The 17,094-nt window shown below is 40.4% G+C and overlaps 1 protein-coding gene and 1 long non-coding RNA gene across 2 annotated transcripts in view; one reads left to right on the forward strand and one right to left on the reverse strand.

Moving 5' to 3' along the window:
- The window catches only part of LOC125306703 (lymphocyte cytosolic protein 2), a 43,860-nt gene extending 27,164 nt beyond the window's left edge, over positions 1 to 16,696 (reverse strand). Inside the window, exons 1-2 of the mRNA XM_048262150.1 lie at positions 16,557 to 16,696; positions 10,685 to 10,800 (exon numbers count right to left, since the gene is read on the reverse strand). Of these exons, the coding sequence (XP_048118107.1) occupies positions 10,685 to 10,731 (47 nt within the window). The 5' untranslated portion in view covers positions 10,732 to 10,800; positions 16,557 to 16,696. The remainder of the gene's footprint in view (positions 1 to 10,684; positions 10,801 to 16,556) is intronic.
- On the forward strand, positions 15,197 to 16,358 carry LOC125306704. The gene is made up of 4 exons (XR_007195593.1): positions 15,197 to 15,292; positions 15,373 to 15,448; positions 15,536 to 15,609; positions 15,853 to 16,358. It is a non-coding gene; the product is annotated as an uncharacterized LOC125306704 (long non-coding RNA).
- Positions 16,697 to 17,094: the final 398 nt, after the last annotated feature.

The following is a 17,094-nucleotide window of genomic DNA, read 5'->3' on the forward strand; positions in this document are numbered from 1 at the left end:
GCACGTGGTCCCCAGTGGCTGTGAATGATTGCTCTAATAGATTACACGTCTGCGCTTGTCAGTGTAGCAGTGGTGGCAGCCCAATGGCAGGGACTTAGAGAGAGAGAGGGAGAGAGAGAGAGAGAGAGAGAGAGAAAGTTGATCAAACACAGCCTTATATAAGACAGCATCCTAGAACTCTGTGAGATATGCTACCTTGTTTTAGATTCCTCAGGAGAGGCAGGGAGCAGGAACATTTTGTCACTGTGTTGTGGCGCACAGAAATAGCCGCTTATTAAGCTGTGATTTTTCATTTTCGTTCCCCACAGATATTCGGTGTGTTGTGTATGGTAGGACTGAACAAAGTTCATCTTTTGTTTTAAATACTCTGTAACCCATTTATAATAGGTTTATCATCCAATGAAACTCATTTAATTGTATTTTATAAACAGAAGGCCTATGTGAACAGTGGTTGTGTCTCTTAGCACCAACATGACACAAAAAGACTAATTATGCTGTAGCAAAGCTACGTCATCACTGTGGATGCAACGCTATGAGTGCATGCGTTCAGAGGAGGTGGGGGGCTGCACAGCAGTATAAGCCCGTCCACCCCGAGCAGGCATCAGAGACGCGCTTGGCACTTTGTTGGAAAGTGTGTGCACCCTGAGACATCAGAGATGCGCTTGACACTTCATTGGAAAGTGTGTGCATCCTGAAGGGGACGAGTTCTGCTGCTGTACCTGCCATGAGCCATGATCACACGCATATTTCCCATCCGACACAAGCCCAGCCAGGGCCCAGCCACATGCCTGATTGGCAACTTGCACGCTTTGACGTTTTTTTTTTAATTTTTTATTTCCGCCTCTCTCGATCTCTCTTGGCGTGCCAGCTGGTTGTTTTACCACATCACCTAGCAAAATTGTCTTGGGGAATGGAAGGAGTGATGTGGTTATCAAATGGTTCTGCTTGTTGGTGTAAAACGCTTACACAAATCCCTCACCCAAATTCACATAGGCTATATATGCACATGTCTTGTATCTCATGCCCTCTGAAAAAAATCCAAACACGGCCACTAGCTCCACAACTCAATTAGAAGCCATTATCATGACCAGTCCAGTTTACTGACAACGCAGCATTCAGTAATCAGTATGATATTATACTCATATAATGACTTGACATTAGTGTTTATAAACCTGGCACAAGCACCAAGTCTGTGAAGCCCAAGAGTTAGGACAGGAGCAACTCAACTAGGACAGGAGCAACTCAACTAGTTTCCCATATTGAAATGGATAAAAAATTAAACGCGCTATTTTGTCTGTAAAGCGTCTCTCACTCCCTGCATTTGCTACTCTGTGGTCAAGAGCATTGTCCCGCCCACTACACCGTCTGATTTGTTAGTTAGCACGAATGCAGCCAATCAGGATCGAAGACTGAACACAGACAAAGTTTAGGATTCTCACTGAGGCAAACTGGGCTTCAGCTGTAGCCTACGGAGCTATTTTTCGAAGGTAAGGAAGGTAGCCTACATTGCTGAAGTTGCAGTGAATCACAATCATCTACACTGAAGTTACAAAAACACCACTTTGTAAGCTATTGTCTCTTTGATCCGGATCAATAAAGCACCCACTTCCTTCATTTCGCGAATTCCCGATTGATGCACGTTACTGATGCTGTTTACTAGTTAGCCCACAAACTCGGGTGCTGCGCGTCGGGAGTTCTCTGCCTCCGCCTCGTTCGTTAATTGTGAATAACGGGACACTTTGGCGGACATAGTACAGACAAGTCCTAAATTATGCGATAGCGAACGTCAAAAAGTAAAATTGCTCCTTTTTTAAACGGACTGTCAGAAAAGACTACATGCACCCAGAGCCAACCGTAATTTAATCCGACCTGAATAAAATCGCGTCATGAGCTGGCTATTAACGTGCCTTTTAGGCTCTCAAAAGTGTAGCTTATAGCCTACACATGGATACAAATTGCATGCTTAAATAGCCTGAGAACTATTTGAAAACTGTTTTGTTAAACTATTCAACTGTAACACTTGCCATCACGCATGCACCTCTTCCTCTCCCTCTCTCGTGCACTCACACACACGATGACAAAGCATCCTCTTTGTGACAGGTCGAGAGGGACAGGTCCCTTAACAAGCACACAGCCCATTGTGCAGGCCTACTCTATGAAAATAATTGCTATCACTCAGCTCTTGGATTAACATGATACACAGGATTTACACTTGCAAAGTGATGCAAGTTGATAGACAATTGTGTATCAAAAGAAGAAAGAAAAGTTTGCATAATTAAATGATTTTTAATTAAAATTTTGCAGCATATAGCCTTTACTATCTACCCCCCTTTTTGACAACGGATATATCGGTTTTACATATCGGTTATCGGCCTCCTGTTTTGGTAATAATTGATATCGGTATCGGCCCTAGACTGTCGGCCCAGACTGTAACACACACACCAAACCATTATTCTCAAGGTGCTGATATCAGGTGATAAACTAAAAAATAATGACAAAATGTTGCACACTCGGGCTCCAAATGTAAATTGTATTGGATAACGTTTCAGCCTTAAGGGATCTGTGTGATGTGTGCAGCATTTTCTTATTATTTTAGGTGTCCACCTGTAAACAAGCCAAATGAGGACAACCCAAAATACCATATTACCAAATCATTACGATGCTAACGAGTAAAGGGATGCATTCATCACCACATTCATTACACAATACACATTTTATAACCTTTAGCTACGGAGCTTGGGAGGTGTCATTGCAATAATTTTTTTTTGTATATCAAAACAATGTACAGTAGGCTCATTGTAAATAGTGCGTAATTTTAATAAATTCAATAAGAGCACAATTAAGTAAAATAGGCGCACTATTTTGTAAAACAAGTGCACAATCTAGTAAAATAAAAATGACTGCTCATTATCTTGAAATACACACATTTTTAATCTCTAGACTTACATCTTTCTGTGTATGTGTGAATGTGAGAAGTTTGATGCTGTAATACAGGCCTGCTCCACTGCACAGGCCACACATAGCCACGTAACCAAGTCACAGCACATACATGGCCACGTAACCAAGTCACAGCACATACATGGCCACGTAACCAAGTCACAGGCCACACATAGCCACGTAGCCAAGTCACAGCACATACATGGCCACGTAACCAAGTCACAGGACATACATGGCCACATAACCAAGTCACAGCACATACATGGCAATGTAACCAAGTCACAGGACATACATGGCCACATATCTAAAACTGTATCTAATTGTACATTTATCTATTTCTGTCCATTGTCTTATTTGTTTTCGGAAAACAAATGCAAACTGCATCATGACATGCTAATGGACATTGCATAGTGATTCCCTCCTGCTAACACAACATTCTACATTCTCAATTAATTACGGAATCCACATTTCTATAAACATTCTACACCTAGAAGCCAATGTAATTGAACCCAAGTACATCTTAATTAAATATTTATTTAGAGGACAAGTAGAATTTACTTTTGTTTTATGCATTTTAACAATACATCTTTTCTTAATTAAAAATCTCATTGCATATCCATAGGCCTCAATGTACAGCCATGAGAACACGCTGCAATGCTTGATATCTGTCTAACAGCCCGACAGGAAACTTGAGAATCCATTGTGTTAAAAGTTCCCAAATGGAGGCCGCTTGCTTTCAATCTTTTTTTGTAATGCTCAGTGGAACTGATGCATGAACGGAGGAGAGTGAAGTGAAGAAAACAAATGGCAGCCACACTCCCATCTGACAAACTGCCAGCACCGACAATGCGTCTCTGAGTGGACGATGCCTTGGAAGGCAAAAGCTCACACTGATGGCTCACACTTGACCATTTTGTGACTGAGTTTGCATGCTCTAGGGAGGTGGTCTGAGGATGCTTGTGTGGTCATGTATTTCTCTTTATGTGACTCTCTCTTTGTGTGTGTGTGTGTGTGTGTGTGTGTGTGTGTGTGTGTGTGTGTGTGTGTTTATGAGAGGAAGTGTAATGACAAAAATCTTGAAATAGTAGTTGCAGATGGGTGTGTTCACTTTAAACAAGCAGATGTAGCATGACACATTCCACCTATGACATTGGCTGCATCATACAGTATGTGTGTTCAAACTGACTAGCAAACCTTACACTCCTTATTTGCTGAAAAAAGAAGAATATTGTGTAGTGTATTGTTATCTATAGATATAGATATGGTCTTACACATTCTTAGAAAAAATGGCTGCATGACTGAAATAATCTAAGAAAGACATGTGTTTGCTTGACATTTGTTGAAAATCATACTACGGGTTAATTTACACAGGTTACAATCAGTTTATGAAATCTATGTTACTATGGTTTTCAGTTGTATCTAACCCCACACTGAAGCAACACTTTACCCTTTACAAGGCCACAAGATGTGCAGCAGCAACCGTCCTTTGCAACAGGTGAAAAAAGTTAAAGAAAACCCACCACACTATATTTAGCAACCAGCCTCATAACATATTTCCTGCTCCTGGGGACTCTTAGCAACGAGAGAGTCACAAACAAGGGGGCAGGGTTAATCTCATGTGAGTGTGTGTCTGTTGTGTGTGGGTGTGTGCATGTGTACATGTGTCTGTGTGTGTGAGTATATGGATTCTTTATGAAAGATTTTTCTCAACCTCTACAAACAAGACTGCACTCCAGCCTATGCTTTAAAATGAGTGACTTGATGCATAGAAACGTAGTATGTCTAAGAGTAGAGTAGAAAAGTAATAGCTTTTTAGTACAGTAATAGCTATGTTTGATACATACGCAAGGGAAATGGGTGAAGATACAAACCAAACTAATGCAGTTGTACATACACAACTACCATGATCTATTTATCTGTTAAATTCCTTGTAGTAGAAATCAACAAAAGTGGTTGTTTCATATACTAAGTGACTGTTAACCTACTCTTTAATTTCCCCCATGCACTTGCCTTGAGTAAACCTCAATAAGTTGTTTAATGTTAGGGTGTCAAGAGTTCCAAACTTCACCCCATAGCCACTTTTGTCCTTCCCCAAAGAGAGAGGCCACTTTGGCAAAGTACTGGAACAAGCACTTCTTATTACACATGTACTAATAATGTGTAGGTACACAAAAATACATTATGGACAACATAAGTACGTGATATTACATATTGTTACATCAGCTGTTGCACTGTACTTCTACTTCATTAGATACACTGGAACAAGGACCCGGTAAGATAAAGCGTACTACCAAAAGTAGAGTGAAGTCTCACAAGAGGATGGCTATTGCTGACGTGGCAGGTCCTCAGTCAGGCCTGCACGCAACAGACACCTTTGCAGGCACGTAAACATCAGACCTGTTTCCTGGACGTTTATTGACTGGCTTAGTCCAATCCAGGGCAAGGACACAGACGATTGAGCATGGATTGCTGATGGTTGATTATTGGAAAACAGTCTTTTAGAAATCACAACATCAAATGTGTTGATCTGTTTATACTATTGGGTTGTTTAGTTGTTGCAACATAAGAGTTGAGATTCATATTCTACACTGACATGCATAAAAACTTCTTTCAGATCAATCCTCCTAAACCCTCATTATTCTCATGTGGCCATAATCTTTTACAACAGATCAAAGTATTTTATAAAATGTGGTGTTACATTTCTGATAGTAAGACCATTTGGATTTAAGAAGTTTGAGGTGCACTGGAAGCAAGTTGGGACCCTCTTTTTAGCGGATGTGGGTCTAATAGGTTGTACTGTATGTGATCAGAATGTGATGAATGTTTCTCCAACACTGTAAATACTTAAGTACTGTAAGTGCTGCAACACAATGTATAGCGTCAGTGTACTGTTGAGAATGGACGAAAAGGGTTGTGTTGCTTATCATACCATCAAAGATGCTTAGTGCAATACCAGGCATAGTTGCATCGTTGGTGAACATCTGTATTGACCAGTGGTGCAAATAACTGACATGTCCAAATGGGCTTTGATGAAATGCGTCGCTAGACTGTTCATACACACATTTTAACGGGCCAAAGTTGAAGAGCTGTTGTCCGTTATTGTTCGTGCAAATATAGACTGATTCATGTTCTCTTGCATTGTGTAACTGAGGTCCATGGCTAGTCTGGCTTTCACCAGACCAAGCTCAATCTTTTAAGAAATCAAAAAATAAATAGCGGCCAGATCAGGCTGGGTTTACCCAGCCTAGTCCATAGGCACCCGATATTGTTTAATTTTCCGATTGAGATATCCACGCTCTGGCTATTCTAAATGCAAAAATGCATCAGGGAGTTATGACAAAACTGTAACTAACAAACTAGATCCTAATAGAAAGCTGTTAGCTTCCCTAAACTACAGGCTTATAAGGTAGGCCTATTTATTACAGCATAAATTGTCAATAGGCTATGCTGGCGACACAAATAAAATCTCCTTTGGAAACCAATGGCGTACCCCTTACAGTATCAAGCGGACTTAAACTGCCATATCGTGGCGAAAAGTTGTAATAAAATTCACGCAGCTCCATGAGTCAAGGAAAGCGTGAATGAAGTAGCCACTTCTAAATGGGACCCACTACACAGTAGCTTTAGCTTAAGGTGTGTTGCTAAAGCAGCCATAATGAAATTAAGGTGTCATTGTTTGGATACTTCACACACACGTGCTTTTTAATTTCACAAACTACAACTACCAAGCTGGAATCAAAGCACATCGATTCCCCTCTCACACCCTGCACGCACTTAAAACAAAATAAACAGGCAACAAAATAAACAGGCGTCTCAGTCTCACGCATGTATAGGCAAAACTGTATCAGACCGGTGTAACGTTGGTAAATCTTCCATTGCACAGAATGATTTTGTGGGGCTACATACCCACCAAATTTCATGTGCCCCGGTGGTTCGGTGTCCCGGGTATCGTTGACCAAAAACTCAGGAAGTAGATGACGGGAAAAAACATAAATAAAAAAACGTTGACAATCCCTATATGACCGCTTCGCTAGCGGCGGTCATAATGATAGGATAAGATCATAATTCCATGTATGATACGATAGTCTACTCTACCACATCAAAACAAGAGCTGTGGACACCTGTGAATGGTCCATTAGACCATTGTCCATGACTGTTGTTTCATAACTTACCTACAAGCTGAAATACCTGGAGACTCAAACACAGACTCATACTGATCATTAGCAGGTGATCTATTTCTTATGGTGGTGAGTAGGCCTGTGTGTGTGTGGTATTCATTCTACACTCTTCATTGTAAAGCATTTTTTCAAAGTTTCTCCCAAGTTGATATATCACACCTCCTTAAAGTTCAATCAAGACCTATGGTATTGCCAGTGGTTCAGGTGCTACTTTTAAATTAAACCTCTATACTGTGACATTTAGCCTCTGCTTGGCCTTGCCAAGAGCTAGCTTGTGACATTTATGATATTTATTTTTCACCAGATTTACTCACGGCAGGCCGTTGGTATACTGCTCTTCAGCACTCATTTCTTCTAGTATGCTACCAGTGTTATGAATAGCTGTCAGTATCTGCCGTAGAGGTGTTAAATCCCTTACCTTTCAGGAGGAAGCTGTGTCTCTCGTACCGCAACTCAAACAACTGCCACCGACAGGATTTGAGCCTTATTTTAGCTCAGGCACACCCCAGTGAACAAAGTTTGAGCACCAAAGATGCAGACGAGCGAATGAGCAAGGTCAGCCACTCTCCTGTGGTTTCCTTGCCACGGCACACAAGTCACTTCCTGTCGATTAGCATCACTCCTCTCGGGGTTTTTTTACACGGACGCTTATCAGATAGCTGAGAGAACGTCTCCTGAACCCCCCCCCCCCCCCCCCCAAACCCCCCAATGCCACCCACCTCCACACTCCCCTCCCCCCCAGAAATCCCATCACCCCCAACACCCCATCTCCTGTGTTCTACATTAACATCCAGTGCTGTCTCACCCCTTTCCTCTCCCCCCTCCCTCCTCGTAACTGGGCACCTAGTTTGATTCCCTGATGCCCATGGCTGTAGAGGAACAGCATCCCTAAAGGGAGGGATCTGGTTTCTCCGTCCTGAATGATCACCTTTTGCTGAGGGAACAGGAAGCTCAGGAGAGCTGCAGATCCTATCTGGAACTGTCAACGCTTTAGCTAAAAAAAGTTAAACACTTCAAATAGTTTGATAGTTACTGACTTTCTCTCTTAACATGCACTCAATAATAACGGTAACACTTTACTTGACGGGTGAGTTCCTAACACATTCATAGCTGTCATAAACTGCTGCTTTGCGATTGTTGGACTTTTATTTTGACAAGTTGTCGTCGCTCTGTCTTCCACATTCATGAAAGGTTTGGTATGAATGTTGAGTCATGTCTCATGAAACAGTCATGCATGCTTTATGTGCAGTTTATGACAGCTGCTATGAATGTGTTATGAACTCACCCATCAAGTAAAGTGTTAACATAATAACTAATAATTATAATAACTCATAGAATAGTGATAACTTCCTCTCAGTTTCTACATCACAATTGTTGTTGCTTGTCCTTGTATGTGTTGACGGCATTGTGTGTATGTGCTTGTGTGTGTGTGTGTGTGTGTGTGTGTGTGTATGTGTGTGTAATCACAGAGAATCTGTAGCCGATAACAGAAGGTGGTTTCACCTGTGCTAATAATACTCTGAGCGGAAAACATTTGGGTGAAATCTCGGGGGTGGGGGAGCCAGGAAGACGACGAATGCTCTCTTCCTGACCACACAAGATGCCCAGAGTTGTCTTCTCAGAAGTGATGCGGATGCCGAGCTCTTTGATTCTGGGTAAAACGGTGGGAAGTAACGTGTGAGTGTGTGTCATCCGGGGCAAATACCTTCACTTAAAGCCAGACAAACTGTATCACCCTGCTCCAGTGTGTTTGTGTTTGTGTGTGTGTGTCTGTGTGAATGTGTGTGTGTGTGTGTGTTTGTGTGTGTGTGCATGCATTATGTGGATTGTGTTTGTGTGTTTGTGTGTGTGTGTGTGTGTGTGTGTGTTTGTGTCTGTGTGTGTGTGTGTCTGTGTGTGTTTACGTATTTGTGTGTGCATGTGTGTGTGTGTGCATGCATCATGTTCCAGTTAATATCAAAGGGTGCGTTCCATCTTCAGAAATGTTAAAATACATATATTTACTGGAGTGAAGCAAGATATTAAAATGTGTGTGTGTGTGTTCACGTCGGAGATCATTGAGGAAGGCTGAGAGATAATCTCCTCTGATAAGACTGCATGTTTCTGGGCCTCCTGAATAATTAAAGCAGCCAGTGAATGATAACCATCGGAGGACGTTAGGGAGACTGCTGAAGTGATAGCCACAAAGGTGCCAACGGGACCTCAAGCCACCCCCGCCATGGGCTACACAAGTGCTGGCCCTGACAGCTCTGGACACGGGGAGCGGGTGATCAAGGTCACCTTCTGGGAGACGGGAGATGGGAAGCAACCTGTGGGCAAACTGTCGGCCATGCTAGTGTCATAATACGTTTTTTTGCCAACTTTTAAAAAAAAAAAATTGCAAACAATTCCCGGGACACCGAAACACCAAGGCATATGCAACTTGGTGGGCATGTAATCCTCACTAGACTTATGAGCATCAACCATAACCACTCATATGTGGTGTTAATAATATTAATTTAATAATTGACCATTTTTATCAGAGCTTCCCCTATTCCAAAGAGCAGCAACCGCCACTGATGTACATACACACACACACACACACACCCCACAAATTCATTCATTAAGAGAAAGCATTAATGTTTAATACTCAGATAAAGTCTCAGGAGGGCAAGTCGCTCTGCTTCCTGTTTTTCATATGCACACACTCTGCCTCTCTGGGGACATGTGGCCTACATTCTAGAACAAATAAAGATTTGCTCACTCATGCCTACATAAGTCCACAAGTCATTGTCTTTTAATCACAGATCACAACACATGCAGGTGTACAAAGAACATGAGTACAAACTCTTTTCCAGAAAGTTTATGGTAAAGAATCCAATGAGTCTGACAATGTTACGTGAGTGAACAGAATACAGAAAGGAAATAAACTGCATTTGGTGTTGAGGTTTAATTCGCTAACTCAGCTTGCTCTATTTTCTGTCAGCATTGTGTCCTCCATTATATATTGAGTTATCACAATACATTTCTGCACAAGAAGTTCACTACTAAAAAGCTACAATATTTTTGGATATGGATTTCTATTTTTCTTAGCGATTTAGCTTTTTGTGCTAAATGTGCAGGACCTTACTATTACTTTATGGATACTAAATCCAGAAATTTACTGTTTTTTTGTCTGAATTCTGCTGATAAATGGCTAATATACCGGAAAAAAGTCAAATAAATAAATTAATAAAAACCTGAGGTGAGCACGCCTAGTTAATTCAACCCTCCAACATGACCTCTGACATTGTTGAAGGTAGGCATGATAGGCTGCAGTCATATTCTACAGGTGGAATTTAGTATCCAAAAATGCTAGAGCAGACACTTTGCAAATGGTCAAATTTGTGTGAGGGTACCTGATTGGCATACTTTTTCTTAACTTTAGTGTTGGGATCTGAACCCCTGTCTGTGCCCATATCTGTAGTCGAGCATAATTAGAAAAAGGGTCATGTCGGGTGATTTGGCATGGATTGACTCATCTCATTAAGCAGGTTTTCGTGATAACTTCAACAGTCAAATTAGTCTCCCTGTCTGTTGACACAGCTTACCTCTTAGCTGGTTTTCTTGTTTCTGAATGTTCATTTTGCTTGTCCATTTTAGCCAGTCTCACAGTCCTCTGAGATTCCCTTCAGATGCAAACACATCCCTGTCGTCTTGCCCTTAACTACCACAAACGACAACGACAGTATTGAAATGGAAAGATGTTGATGCCTGTAGAGGCTTCAGACTAAAGACCAGGCAACCTCAAAACCTCTTTGTCTGCATAGCTTATATAATACACCCAAGCTATTACTGACATCACATGACACTTGACCTCAAAACTGTGTATTTATACCATATTGGAGGTTGCTGCAAAATAACTAATCATCAAAATAAAATAATCATTTTGTCATTTGGCAACAATTTCTGGAAATAAGAATGAGAAAAAAAAGATATGTTGTTCTGAAAAAAGTGGTCTTTCTTTACAACATGTCATGTCACTCACTAAGACCCAGTCTAGTTTATCTATGGATTACTTGAATTCTGATATTTCAATGTCTTATTTTAAACTTGTTGGCGGCTCATGGTGAATGAGAGTTGTGATCGTTGAGTAGCACTTTTCATTGCCAGTCGTTACCACTTCAAAAGGAGAAGTTATGTGTTGCTTCTCTGAGTGACTCTATAAGAGTCTAAAAGGGTGTACTAGTCCTCTAGCATGAAGGCCGCAACATTTATTTTCTACAGGCTGAAAATACAAGTTTGATGTTAAAGAAAACATGAAAAAAAGCAGTTATAAAATAGCATGCAGATGTTAGAGGAAACCACAAAATAGTTTTTCATGTAAAACAGTGGACAGTTCTCATGTTGAAGCAAACGTCTCTGATTATTCACACACACACACACACACACACACACACACACACATTTTAGATACTTTATTCAATTCCACATTACAAGTACATTTTCATTAGGAATCAAATGTTTTGAATGATCAAACAGATAACACACTCTCTCACACACACACACACACACACAGGTTTCTCACAAAAAGTTTAATTTTCTGTTGCTATCCTTCTTCTAACAGCAAGAATTTGGACTACAAAACTGCTGCACTAGCTAAATGAGGTGTGGAGCAAGCTCTAACATGGTTTTGCTTACAGATTGGCCTCAAATCGTGAGCCACGCCATTATCTTATATAGGCGCATAACATTTAATGTCGCCTTCAGGCAAGCAAAACAATGCTTTCACTGGAAGGGCAAGGGGGTAGCAACAGGACAACAGTTGGCTACAGAGACGGACAGCTCTGGTGGTAGGGCTGATGTTATTAGAGTATTAAAATACAAGATATTCGGGGGCGCTGTGGCGCAACAGGCTACAGCGCCCGTACCACGCACGGGTCCAAGTGCCCACGGCGATCCAGGTTCAAATCTGACCTGCGGTCATGTCCCGATCCCACCCCATCTCTTCCCAAGATATTTTATGGGAAAATATTAAAACGGGAAGATAGCAAGAAAAAAGTTAAAATATGTGAGAAACCCAGAAAAAAAACAGGACAGTTGACAGATATTCATTCTGAATATGAAGTTAAGAGAATAATAATGCGCTCATTCTGAAGCTGAAGTTAAGTGAAGTTAATGTGCCCAACTCTTCTCTGGGTGGCATTGCCAATGAGGCTGTTACTATGCAGGGAGCATGACAGTCTGGGAGTGTTCTTGATAATCTGTTTATTTACCTGCTAGACCCCTGTCCGTATGACCTCCTCCCAACTGCTGTCTGCTAGTGGCCCTAAGCATCCTCAGAGACGGAGAGGGGAGGAGGCTGCCATGCACACACAGTCACAAGAGACAGGGAGCGAGAGAGAGAGAGAGAGAGAGAGACAGATAGGGGAGGAGGCTGCCCTGCACACACAAGTCACAAGAGAGAGGGAGGTTGGGGGGTAGAGAGAGACAGACAGTGAATGAGGGAGAGAGAGAGGGGGGATACAGAGACAGACAGTGTGATAGAGATATAAACAGAGAGAGATAGAGAGACATAGAGAGGGAGAGAGAGAGGAAGAGATAGAGACAGACAGAGAGAGAGAGAGGAAGAAAGACAGACAGAGAGAAGAAGAGAGAGCACTCTGTGATGGAGGCTTACGTGATCTACGGCAGCATTAACACGCACCACACCATGACACAGCACACATCAGTGCCTTCATCTGCACCTGTGGAGCACAGGTATGGATACTCCGCTAATGTGACATAAGTCACACTCATTACCCCACACAACACCTGCTCGTACTGACAGAGAGAGAGAGAAAGAGAGAGACAGAGATAGGCCCCGCTTTGACTAGGGGACACAGCAGATGGTGTGAGAGAAATATTTTTAAGACAGTGGTTGTTATCTTTGGATGCACAACCGGTAGTTTTTAAGAACCTTGTGGTATAGTTTTATAGTACTCTGCTCTAAAATGTGATTAGCAGATTAATGTATGTCACTGTGCTGCAATTTATTAGCTAAGAATAATTGTTATAGTGCAGAATTTTCTCTCCCCAAAAGATTGTGAGATGATCCATGCTTTGAAATTTTCTAGACTGCATTGTTAATGAATTATATTCAGGTATTAGCCACACATTACTCTCAGAGCTACAAGTTGTCCAAGACGCAGTAGCTAGGCTTTAACTAGGAACAAAAAGTTGCACTCCATTGGCTCCCGGTGAAATTCAGGATGGATTGTAACATTTGACTCCTTGTTTTTAGGCTTTGTTGCTCCAGTCTATATTTCAAGGGTTAGATAACACCAATAAAGGCAATCTAGGTTTGAGTTTAAGTTAGAGCAGGGGCGGAGCCAGACATTGTAAACATTCGGGGCTTAGCCCATTTAATTTTTTTTTAAATAACCCCTTAACTACATAGTTCTCAGTAAAAATGTCAAGTTTTTGTTTGCCTGAAATTGCACTGTGCCTATTTACAAGGGCATTGTTCCCACCTCTTTTGGGGTCAACCATCAAGTGCTGGACCTCTATAGAAAGCTGAGAACCTGTAGCTTTCGTAGGAAGCAGTCAAGATAACTGTGTGATGTACTGACAAAGAGCTACAGAGGCTAGAATATAGTTTTTTCTTTCTGCCGGATTACAAGCATCTCTGAACTGACCACATTTCAGCCCTCTAGGTCACTTGATATCCCTTAGAAACACAACTAAGCCCTAGCAACCAGCTGTGTGCAAAAGTTGAGCAATATAGAATGAAAATATGAGTGCTTTAGACTATTTTATTAGATTATTTGCCAAGGTATGCCCATGCGTTTTGTAAAATGCCTATGGATACATTTTGGATCAAATTTAATTGAGACATAATAAAATTAATCTGAGAATGTAAAGCACTATACAGATTGTACATGAAAAAAAGTTGTCATTTTTGGATTCCCAAGAGTCAAAGCTTTGAAATGGTGTATAACATTACTATGCTACATAGCAATATGGTGCATACAATTGATTTAGAATGTTGGGGGGAGGTGGGGAGGGGGTAACCGTCCCGCTGGCGGGACACTGAAAGTTATTTGGCTAAATAATGACTTTTAGTGAATTTTGTGTAAACTAATGGACACATTGAGACTTAAAAAATGTGAAACTAACATTCAACAGATTCAAGGTATCTGACTGGCACTACACTGTGACACAAAATTATAGTTTTGGGTCTTTCAAGAGGCAATATCTGTTCATATCTGTTTAGCATGTACTTAGTTAATTAAAGCCGTTTCTTATGGTTTGTATATTATAGTATTTGTTTATTTTCATTAGGCTATTGTTTGATATGACATTATTGTTTATTATTGCTATTCTCCTTCTTCCTCTTCCCTGATCTCATCTGTGTGACAAATATATAGAATATCTTATACTATAATATACATAATATTATGATATAATTACAGTATGGCCAGTCATCATGATACAAGGGTATTTTAGAAGGAATGCATTATCATCTTGACATAGACGTTTCTAAATTATATTAATTTTGTAATTTAGCAAGATTATTCATAGGTTTCATCAGGCCCCTTTACACAGGTGCATAAAATCAAGCACCTAGATTATGAATGCAGACTGCATGGTGCTTGATTAACACACTTATGGAAAGGGCCCTTTCCTCTCAATTTATCATTGTAATGTTTTTTTTTTTAGTTAATAATTATTTAGGCAGCCAAAACAACATAACATGACTTTTATATTTATGTGGACTCTTGGATTATAAGATCTGTGGTGGTGGATAGGATATCAACAAGGTTTTAAGGTAGGCTTATGCAACATATGACACTGAAAAGTTGACATGGGCAGATAACTGTTAATGGTTTTTTCTGACATTTCAAAACAGTGTAGCCTAATTTATTACAAGACGAGGATCACTTTGTTTTGGGAGCTGGAATTTCTTATTCTGCAGTAGGCTTAGCTAGCCTATGAGAGTATTGAATTTGCCTTTTCCGCCGACGAACGAGGACATTTAACGTTAACGTTAATGTAGCCCAGTGCATAAAGGGTTAACTTCTAAAAGCCAGCTGGCCAATGAGAGCGCGACCCCTGCGTCTCCACAGCAACCACGGAAAAACTTTTGAAAGAAATCAAACGAAAGACACGAACCAACACGAACTAACACGAACCAACAAGAATAATCTATCAATAAGAATTCAATAAGAAGAGAAAAGGTAATTATTTGATCCAATAATAAGTTAGAACATGGTGTAATATGATAAACATGATTAGTAATGAAATTAATATGATATAGAAACCTGAACGAGAACATAAACCTGACCGGAGGGAAAACGATTGACAGGACTAGCGTTAAATCGAATGGATTGAAGGTACATATTTAACTGAAATATCTACAAGATTAGAACAAGACTAAATACATAAATAGTAATGTAGACACACTGTAATTATGATCGTAGACATCCAGAAGACAAAACTTCAAACAGAACTGCAACTTTCTGAACTGCCTGTACTGCATCGAATGCTGGCTTCGGTGAGTTCGTTTTTTCCGTTAAAAGTTTATGCTAAGCTAGGTTTGCTACTAGAGCTACTGCTGGTGCAGCACCATAAAAGCCTAACGCTAGCTTGAACTCCGGTAATGTTTAATAAACCTTTTAACATAGACCAGTTTCATATTATTTATTTATTGATTTAATTTATTTGATGTGACTATTTATTGGATGTTTTGTACTCTGAGACCTGGATACATGATTGTTTCTGGCCTGTATATTTACAGGTCAGGTTTTTTATAGTGGATAAAAGATCTGAATTGATGGCGAGCCTCCCAGAATCCCGAATCTGAACTTCCCTTCACCTTTCATTTCCCTTCACACCACTGTGGTAGGACTGTAAGACTGACCCAGACTGACCTTTTGACTATTCCCTGACTTAACCTCCTGATAACTTCTGAATGAACTGAATTAATTGATTGTGACACATTGATCGTTGATATTGATAATACATTTTGTTGAATTGATACACATACATACTATAATACACTGAATATGTATTGTATATATTTTTATTTTCTTGTACCATTGAAAGATCACATTGAATATTTTAGAACTTAGGTAAGATAAGGGTGCACCCGAATATAGAACCGTATATAGAACATCTGATATTGTTATTTATTGCACTGCACTTTGTATTCTATTTATTTCAATCTATTCATTGTACTTATTGTTATTTATACCATTTTATTCATTCACTCCTTTTACTTATTAAATGTCATCATTATTCTAACATAAACTTTAGCTTGTTGCATCCATCTACCTCCAGTAGTCTTATCTAGAAACTTCTGATTCTGGTCCAAGTAACTAGACATAACCTAGAATATAGTAAATTGAGCCGAGTGGTACATTAAGCATTTAGGGAGCTAGCCAAGTAGCCTAACGTTAGCCTGCCTAACTGACAGAAAGCTCTTAACGTGAAATCACCAACCTGAAACAACACCATCCGTCAGTTCAATGGGCTATGCTGTTGCTTGAACGGAGCTGGGTGGTCTTTTCTTTTTCTAATATCCATAACGTTTCAACAACATGTACACAAAGTGTTTTATCACATACTGTAAAAGTGACAGACTTCTGACAGAGGCTTTTTGGAACACCGAAGCCATGACGTAGCGTTGTCAAGGCAGCATTTTCACTGGATCTAAACAAATCAATCTAACCATTGAAATCACCATAGCCCAGAGACCTGGCATAGATCGTGTAGCAAGTCAAATTATTTTTCAATATTGGGCTTTGAAAATAAGGGATATATTTCCTCAGTAATAGAGCATTTGGTGACATTTATAGAGAAACCGAGGGGAAGTTATATTGGAAATAAGAGTTGCCGGGAATTTAAAACACTAAAAAAAGATTCGGGGCTTAAGCCCCCTAAGCCACCCCCTAGCTCCGCCACTGAGTTAGAGGGTGCTTGAGCTGTTGCTGTGGACTATGGAACATATGGAATAGCCTTCCATTTTATGTAAGGTGTG

Source organism: Alosa alosa, chromosome 14, assembly GCF_017589495.1.
Source record: "Alosa alosa isolate M-15738 ecotype Scorff River chromosome 14, AALO_Geno_1.1, whole genome shotgun sequence".
NCBI classification, from domain to species: Eukaryota; Metazoa; Chordata; class Actinopteri; order Clupeiformes; family Clupeidae; genus Alosa; species Alosa alosa.